General features: G+C 52.8%; 3 protein-coding genes across 3 annotated transcripts; 2 read left to right on the top strand and 1 right to left on the bottom strand.

The window, feature by feature from the left end:
* Window positions 1-2,437: 2,437 nt before the first annotated feature.
* N656DRAFT_785218 (uncharacterized protein) lies at window positions 2,438-3,876 on the bottom strand. Its single transcript, XM_064816332.1, has 3 exons — window positions 3,557-3,876; window positions 2,935-3,506; window positions 2,438-2,866 (listed from the first exon to the last, which is right to left on the bottom strand). The coding sequence occupies exons 1-3, from the start codon at window positions 3,602-3,604 to the stop codon at window positions 2,863-2,865; spliced, it is 624 nt and encodes a 207-aa protein (XP_064665014.1). The 5' UTR covers window positions 3,605-3,876; the 3' UTR covers window positions 2,438-2,862.
* Window positions 3,751-4,926, top strand: N656DRAFT_785215 (DUF1752-domain-containing protein). Its single transcript, XM_064816331.1, has 2 exons — window positions 3,751-4,006; window positions 4,232-4,926. The coding sequence occupies exon 2, from the start codon at window positions 4,247-4,249 to the stop codon at window positions 4,646-4,648; it is 402 nt and encodes a 133-aa protein (XP_064665013.1). The 5' UTR covers window positions 3,751-4,006; window positions 4,232-4,246; the 3' UTR covers window positions 4,649-4,926.
* A 1,798-nt stretch (window positions 4,927-6,724) lies between these two features.
* On the top strand, window positions 6,725-7,632 carry N656DRAFT_509171 (uncharacterized protein). The gene has a single exon (XM_064809890.1). The coding sequence runs from the start codon at window positions 6,799-6,801 to the stop codon at window positions 7,444-7,446; it is 648 nt and encodes a 215-aa protein (XP_064665012.1). The 5' UTR covers window positions 6,725-6,798; the 3' UTR covers window positions 7,447-7,632.
* Window positions 7,633-8,467: the final 835 nt, after the last annotated feature.

Genomic DNA, 8,467 nt, shown 5'->3' with positions numbered 1-8,467 from the left:
CAGCAATAGGGCCTGTCGAGAAGGCACTTCGAGGTTGAGCTCGCCGGGTCATGAACGTGTAAGATCTGGCCCAGTCTCGGCTTGATCCGGCTTGCAGTGCTGTTGGCCTGATTATTCATCAGAGGCCAATGACGCTGCTCGTCTGCGACCAACATTTAGTGGTCGAGACTGTGTACCGTCAGCGTTGTCCTTGCAGGCGGTTGATATCTCTGTTTACCGTTTGTCGCTCATCACAAGAGATTCGTCGTCGACGGCGCACCTAGTCAGCGTCATCAGCTAGTGTCCTTTTGATGCCTGTAATCAATCCAACGCAAGGAGGGCAGGGCAGGACAGGAACTGGCCTACGTACCAGCTCCAGCCGTACTTTGGGTTTGGGAACGCCCTCTCACAGATCACGAGGTAATCTTGGGTGTCTGCACAGAGAGAAGTCGTGTCGCTGAAACTGCCACAAGGTCAATCAGGATTGGCACCCGTATATCGGAGCAGGTTGACACGGCCAGACCTACGCGTCAGGTTCCGAGGCGTCGTGCTCATCGCGAGAACACTTGGCATCTGTCAAGTCCGTGCCGCTGTCCGAGGGCACGGCCCAATCCGAAAGCCTAGAAGACGAGCTCTCGTCGCCGTCGTCTTCTGACGTCTCCGGTACGCTTGTATCGGTCTTAAGGGGAGGAAGGGAACAAGCGTCCTTGATAGGCGTAGAACTAAGCTGGACCGGCTGAGTCCTAGTTGCCAACATCTCCCCGGATTGCATCAGGCAATGAGGAACGGCTGTGCAAGAAAACGAGATTGTGGGAAGCAATGAGGATGGCCAATTGTAAATGCAGAGGCAACAAGGCAAACGGTTGCCTTCTTTGCATGCCTCCTTTATACAGAACAGGCATCGCCCAGGTGAGTTGCCAGCCGAGATGACCATGTCGTTCAATGGCCATTGGCTCCTCGCTCAATTGCAAGTTGGTGATCGGGGCAGGGGTTCTTCTTCCGGCGTCTGCATGAGGCCTATTCGGCTGCCAGCTGGGCTTCCAACCACACCCTCCCTTGCCACATGCGTGTCGCGGACTATCGGAAGTCAACCGCCCGTAAGACCGGCATCAAGATCGCGAACCGCCCCTTGCTTTAGAGCAGCTGGCCTCGTCCCTTTCGACCCCGAATCTGTGGTTTCTCTCCTCGACCCTAAGCCAACCACCCCATCTCCTCCGAGCTCGCATCCCGGAAGAGCTACGACTTGGGTGCCCAAGACACCCTCCAATGCGCAGGAAGCAGTACTAAGCTCCGGCACACTCAAGCGGAAGATCGGAAATCATCAAAGTAACTCCCCTACTCACATTTCCGACATTATCGACTTGCAAATGAAGAGCATCTCGATGTTAGCGCATGAGATGGTATTGCTCTGAGCCAAGACCAAGCAGCTCTGTGCGGCAAATGAGCAGCAAAGCAAGCGACGCATGACCAAAAAACGCGCTTGCAAAATGGTGGATTACTTAGTTTGCAAGAGGCGACAGTTTTGATGGCCGACCAGGGACTTGGTGGTCAAGATTGTGAGGAAACGTCTGGGAATAATAGTTTTATAATTGTGGCTGAGCCACGCGTTCGGCTCTGCATCAACTGCAAGAAACCCGGCCATAATGCACGAACTTGTCAGAAAGTTACAGTGTCATCTGAGGAAAGCAGCTCTGAGTAGTTTCAAACTTGAGGTGTTGTGGTTGAATTAACTCATATTAAGCAATCCAGGCGCAGAAGAAGTACGCCACTCGTTATGCTGCGCCACTCGTTATGCTGCGCCACTCGTTATGCAAGCACGTTATTACTATAGCCATTCAGATCGATCATTGTATACACTTGGAAATGGTAGAATGGAACAGAAGATAAGTCTATATCTATCATGGTCTCCCTAAGGTGTGGGGCCTTGACGGCTGCTGCCTTGTATGTACATACGGAAGTTGGTGTGTTGGTTGGCGGTTTGACTGTGGCGGCAGCCTTACATTGGGCGCTCCATAGCCAATGGTTAGAAAGTGCACGCCGACAAGCGCAGAACACTTCCTCTTCAGTGACTCTTGCTAGAGCTAAGGAGGGAAAAGGAGGGAAAAGGAGGGAAAAGGAGGGAAAAGGAGGGAAAAGGAGGGAAAAGGAGGGAAAAGGAGGGAAAAGGAGGGAAAAAGGAGGGAAAAGGAGGGAAAAGGAGGGACTGCCGTCAGATGGCCCCAAGCTCTGGTATGACGAATCTCGGGCTCCTTGATCCTCTGGAGGGACAACTAAAAATATCTTGATAACTGTCACGGCGACTGCGCCGTGCCTGCCGGAACCTGCGGTGGGGCCCGACATCTGGGAAGCACGGGCCCTTGTGAGTTAAAGATCCTGCACCTCGCCGCCGCGAGACCTGTTTGTAGCTCTTCGAGCTACGTCTTGACAATAGAGCCTGCCCGTACCTGACGGAATAGAGCCTAGACTGTAGCTTAGCCGAATATCACTGCCATTAGACTACCCGTCTATCACGACCGTGACAATAACGCAATGAGGTCCGGTCCGAAAGGACCTCAGCAAAGGCCTTTTTGAGCAGTGCTTTACGCACGACCCAATAAAATGCCTTCTTTAGTTATGCAATTTCATACCAGACACGATGGAAGTCTTACGGCCCCCCAGTTCCCGGGACGTCCATCTCCCCAAACCCCAAATCCCATCAAGGAGTCATTATCGCCCTGACCATTGAAGATCTCTCTCCTAGTCCGCCCTTGAAGCACTCATGAGACCTGGTATCAACCTGACCGACGACGACAGCCCTCTCGTGCACGGCAGACACAACTGGGACAGCCTTGCGTTTTACCCAATGTCTCTGAGACTGGTGTTGGAGGACGGCCTCTAGTTCTGCTATCTAGGGCTCAAATGTGGTCAGCTAGTCTCTCTTCTATCTCTCATTTACTCACCAATGGAAGAGCTTACCTCTGCCTCGCCCTGGCTGCGCTACGATCGCAATATTGGCGCATCATCCTCAAAGTTTCGATCAGAGAATCAACATTGGCGCTATTGATACTTTCCTCCCAGGTCGTTGTGGTATCGAACTCTACCTGCTCAAGGTCGACAACCATCACTCGCCCGTCATTCACCATTAGAAAGTTGTCTAGTTTCATATCGGTGTAGTGGACTCCATATGATGTCAGAGCACTGAGAGCCTCCTCAAGGCGCTGTCGCAAGTCGTTTTCGGGGAGATCGCGCCATAGTTCGAATAGGGTCTTCCCAACAATGAATGACAAAACCAATGTCGGGGATCCATCATACACCGCTTCGCCATAGAAATGCGGAATAATGGTCCCCTGAATCGGCTTTAAGACGTCGTAGGCTTGCTTCTCTTTTTCGAACTCCTCTTCCCAGTCGGCCTTTCGCTTCTTGAGGATCACTGTCGGTGGCAAACCGAGCAAGGGTGGTGGTTTGAGGTCCAAGCGGTACACCGTCCTGTGCGGATCTAGCAACTCGGCCTTCTCAGCAACGACAAGCTGGCTACCTAGACGAAATTTCTAACAGTGTTAGCACCGATACTTAGGGAGAGGTATACTAGCTAGCTTACTAAAGGTGGCACAGCATTTTGTAGCAGTAGCTCATCATCTCCATACATAGTTCAAGACGAGAAAAATGGTTTAGCAATTCAAATGGTGAGAAGCCTGCGGCCTGATCTGAGGGAAATTTTGAGAGGGGTAGCAACTAAATATTGTTTCGCGAACTCTGATTCAGACCCGTTACCCCGCCAGCCTCCTGCAAGTAGCCGATACATTACTGCAAACAGTTTCAAACGTCGGGAATCATTGCTCGGGCCCCACTGCGGGACTAACCGGTCGGTCAGTCCCGTGGTGGGGTCCCCGTGACGACCGGGGAGCTTAGAAGTGGGATCGTCTACCCCGTAGAGCGCTCGAACCAGCTGGCCCACCCTGCATGGGTGCGTTGGAGGCACCTCGACGCTGCAGCACCTCCGTGCTGCGGTGGGAGTTGCTGGCGCACGGGGGATGGCAGAGACTGGAAGGTAACCTATATGGCGTTACCCCCTGTTCCCGAACCTTACACGCTCACATATCCTACACCTCAACCTTCCATTCCCATCCCTTAATCCTAAGCATCCCTATCCTCATCCCCACCTCCCAGCCTCTCTCTCTACCCACCCCCTAAACTCCGAATCCCTCTCGCTCTCTAACGTAACATTCTCGTCTCGCACCATGTCCAGCGTGTCCCTAATCACCTCAAGATGCAGTCGCTCATCACCCACATGTTGAGGGGTCAGGAAGGGTCTCAAGCGACGCTCAATAGGCCTTCGCTGGCTGTCCCACCGAACGACTCGAATGACGCGCCGTCGATGACGGAGCGGAATACAAATTATGCGCCGCCGATACATCCGATCAACGAGGTTCGCCGTACGCGAATGCAGCCGATCAACGTCAGCGCTAACGGCATTATCTACCAGGCCGCGCTCTCCCCTCGTACAACACGGGACAACATGGTCGCCGCTGAGCTGACCGAGTGGCTGAGGCAGCACCTTGTCCGGGAACGGTTGCAGAATACATCGGCGACCAACGGGGCCCTTAATCTGAACCTAAAGCAGCACCCGGAGGAGCCCTTTATGAAGGGGGAGGACAAGAAGGACCTAAACCCCTCTAGCTGGGACGATTAGTTCAACAACCGGACAAGCAATCTAACCTGATAATACCACATATGCTCTCGAAGCTTCTCGTGCGTTGGAAACTGCATAGAACACACTAAGCATTGGATTTGATCCATTATGATACTGCAAGCCTCGCTGGAAGGTCAGGATCTGGAACGGGAAGTTTCTTGGTTGGTAAAGCTGAACTCAAAAACGTCGTCTTGGATCAACTGGCGCCGATGCCGAACCTAATATGTAGCTAGATTACCATCCCTACTCAAAACGAATAAGATCGCTTCAATGCCTCGATCGGCTCAAGCTTTGGAAGGATTTCTATTAAACTCCGTGCTATTCTCTACTTTAGATTTCAGGCCTGTCCCAGGAGTGGAATCCGCTAGGGGACCTTCGCAATATGGGAGGGACCAGCGTCTAGCCGCGTGCAGCTCGCAACTTGGCCAGTCTTGATACTACCATCCTCCTCCTCCTGGCTGGTTTCCCCTACCTCTCTCAGAACTCCATTAAGCCGGTGTGACGCGCAGTCTAAATCAGCCAACACTATCTCGACCCAGTTTATTGATTGGCCTGATTCAGGCTGCTGGGTGCCTGGTCACGATGCACTCCATCCCCGCCCTTGTTGACCGCGGACATCCAACTGTCCATCATGCGACCCTCCACGATGAGTCTCTGATCAGCGGCAAGCTCGCTTCTCTTTTCCATGTTGATCGATGAGGTGTGCGCCGCGAGTGTATAGTGGACGAATTCCTCCCCAACAAGGCGAATGCCACCCTCCTTGTGCATTTGTGATGCCCCTTCCCTGCCGCTCGTCCTCTTCCCCGACGAAGAAGAGTCTGATGCACCTGCAAATCCGAGCTCACTGGAACCCAGGATGTGTATTCGTTGCTTCCTTCCTGCCCTGTAGGTTACTTTCGATGGATCTCGGCGCCTCTCCCTATCGCCTCCCCCATCCCCAGTAGGCTTCCCATGCAGCTGCTGAGGGGAGGAAGAGGCGTACCCCTGGCCAATACATTCGCCGAGCTAGATGTGGTTGGTCTGCGTGTAGCGGTTTTCATGACGCGCCTCGTGGGGATTCGGGCTAACGCTTGATAAACATCCCCGGCGTCCATTTCTACAGCTATTCCTGCTCCCTACAGCTCGTGGGTAGTGTGGAAACCAAGTAGGCTCCCAACCTGTCAAGCCGGGCTAGCCGGTTTGTACTTGCGGCGTGCACGCCTCCCTGTCAGTCTATCCCGAACGAGCTGGCTGGTGACTGGGGCTGACGAGACTCTTTTTGCCTCTCTTCCTGCTTCTTTCCCTGCAAACTCGCAGATAGTGACACTTGACGAGCACCCCTTCCTCTCACGAATCCAATAGGCTCCCGTGTTTCGGGGAAAAAATCATCCAACGCGCTTGGCCAACCACAGACATTACTGCGGCCTCGGGCGGCGACACCCCATGCATATAGCAGGTATACCGGTAACTATTGCATCTCCCATGTCATAGACGGCCTCCGTTGCCACATGGGTGTTCTTTTCGAACCCTCCTGAGCAGCCAACGTCGCCGAAAGACGTATCCAGCCTCTCCAAGCCAATCGGTAGAGTGCGTATTTAATAGTGCATTGTTCCTGGAAAAGTTGATCCCTGGGTATGATGCAGATATCGACATGGCAGTCCTGATCCTGTATCTGATCCTTGTCAGCAGCTCTGAATTGCAGAATGACGAGGTGTACTGAATCGAAGACGAAGACTTGGGAGCACTTGTAACGATGAGCATATCTGCGTCTCCAATAAGCTTCAAGAAGTTAAGCAGGCGTATAGTACTGACCCTCTCTTCTCCCTTTGGAGTCTCTTCGTCATATCGCCTGGGTCGTCCACATTTTCGGCCGTCTCACTTGCTCAATGGCTGCATCGATGTAGCATTCGTATTGGGCGAGCAGCCTTCACGGTTGAACTGCTACTACCGCCAATAATATTAGGCTGTGCGTGATCACGCTGTGCGCGAAAGATGAATGTACGGTGCCTTTCAATGGTGGGTGTCTGACTCAGGGGTGGGTTCGGTCTTGGCCCTCCCGTCGCTGCGCTGAACCGTCGGGTATATCAAGAGCACGCACCCGATTGTCCCCAGCAAATAGAGCGTTCACTCAAGCCACTACCACTCGCCCGTACCACTCACCCGATATTGGAATGGACCAATTCAGGCATGGCCGGAAGGCAACTCAGCCCACTCAGCCGCAGCCTCAATCCCAGGGCAGTCAGCAACAACGCCCGAGAAGCCAACGAACCGTTCCATTCACAACATTTATCTACTACACTCCCATTCTCAACTCGGTTCTGTCATGCCTCTCAGCACTAGATGCCTCTATCTTCTTAGCTGTCCTTGGTCTTTCATTTCACCCTGACTGGCGAAATACCGTGAAGATGTTCACAAGCCCACTCAGAGACATCCCGGAAGTGGCGCCGTGGATTACGACTATGATCGAGAATGGCCATGCCGCTTTTCTAATTGGGGCGGACTTGAATCGTTGGAGATATCCGCTCACTACATACAGCAATGCACGGTTTCCACTCAGGCTATGGTTGGCGGTTCGAGTCCGTAGGGGTGTCGACAAGGAGCTAACGCGAAGGAAGTTACATGAATCGCAGCAACAAGCACGGCTTGGACTAGGTCCCTATTTCGCTGTCACCGAATCTGGACATGTGGTTTGGGGTCCGTCTCGGCAAACTCGAGGACTTCGGAATGTCCTTACACGTCAGAGTCTCATTCCAATTCGGCAGCAAATTTCGTACAGACTCGGAGGCCACGTGGCACGAGACCAAGACAAACGAGAATAGAGTCCAATTGGTTTGGGCAAGTACTGGCACGGCTGGTACTGTCCCTTTGATTGAGCTATGCCCGACACAGTGGCGGGATCAGTGTCAACCTCGCCACATCGGCTGGCACTATGGTGGAGTTGCTGGAACGGGATGCAACCGTTCTACACCTGGAGCCGTCCTGGAGGAGATGAGACTGGACAAATACTGGCCTGGATACCGCACCGTTTTCCGATGCCGACGTTCTATACATGCAGCCGGCTCCGGCGATACATACAGGGGTCGAAGTCTCTGCTTGTCGTGGAGGCCGGGAAATCAGGACGTTTTCCGTTTGCCCTACCTCAACATAAGGACAATGAGAATGCAATATACGAAATCGGGGCAATACCTACATGGTGAGGATGGCTTCAACCCAAACGCGTACCTTGTTGAACCGGATGATCTTGCTTTGGCCGTCCGATTCGAATGCGCCCCTGGACCGACAGATGTTAGGGACTATCAGGGGATCCCGTGGGTCTAAGGATAGGTTGTGCTGTTTTGTATTGTATAGCAATGCAGTTCAGATAAATTGACACTTTCCATTCTTGTGTGAAAAAACCACGCGATCTCTCTGCAATCTTAAATAGGGTTCTCTCCTCCTCGAGAGGAAGTGTTGGATTCTTTCATGCATGAATTTCTGAATTTACGCGAATAATAGGACTAGGAGGTTTTTTCCCCAGCGGCTCCTATCTTGCCTGCACATTCGTTTACTTCTCCCTCACCCACCACTGTCTCCCGCCCTGCCGCTTCCCCAGCCGCCGGGCCTACGAAAAAGGTGGTAATAGAAAATAAGATCTCCTGTCAGTGGTTGAATGCCCGTCTCCCCGCTGAGGTGAAGGACAAACCCACAGTGCCATTGAATCCCGTGTGTCGTATCGCTGTCCCAGACGCAAATTAATACATCTATTGCGCCCTTGAAAATTGGCACCATAAGACTAGTTTCATCCTTCTCTATCCACACTCTGCTTTTGCCATTCTTGGGCTGGAAGAATTTCGGGACATA

Source organism: Canariomyces notabilis (genome assembly GCF_033297395.1).
Source record: "Canariomyces notabilis strain CBS 508.74 unplaced genomic scaffold N656scaffold_42, whole genome shotgun sequence".
Lineage (NCBI taxonomy): Eukaryota > Fungi > Ascomycota > Sordariomycetes > Sordariales > Chaetomiaceae > Canariomyces > Canariomyces notabilis.
This window is presented reverse-complemented; position numbering and strand designations above follow the sequence as displayed.

Excerpts from the sequence above, each read along its gene's own strand:
- N656DRAFT_509171 (XM_064809890.1), top strand. The coding sequence starts at position 6,799 with ATGGACCAATTCAGGCATGGCCGGAAGGCAACTCAGCCCACTCAGCCG.
- N656DRAFT_785215 (XM_064816331.1), top strand. The coding sequence starts at position 4,247 with ATGTTGAGGGGTCAGGAAGGGTCTCAAGCGACGCTCAATAGGCCTTCG.
- N656DRAFT_785218 (XM_064816332.1), bottom strand. The coding sequence starts at position 3,604 with ATGTATGGAGATGATGAGCTACTGCTACAAAATGCTGTGCCACCTTTA. Across the intron at positions 3,507-3,556 it reads AAAATGCTGTGCCACCTTTA|AAATTTCGTCTAGGTAGCCA; the intron begins GTAAGCTAGCTA and ends TAACACTGTTAG.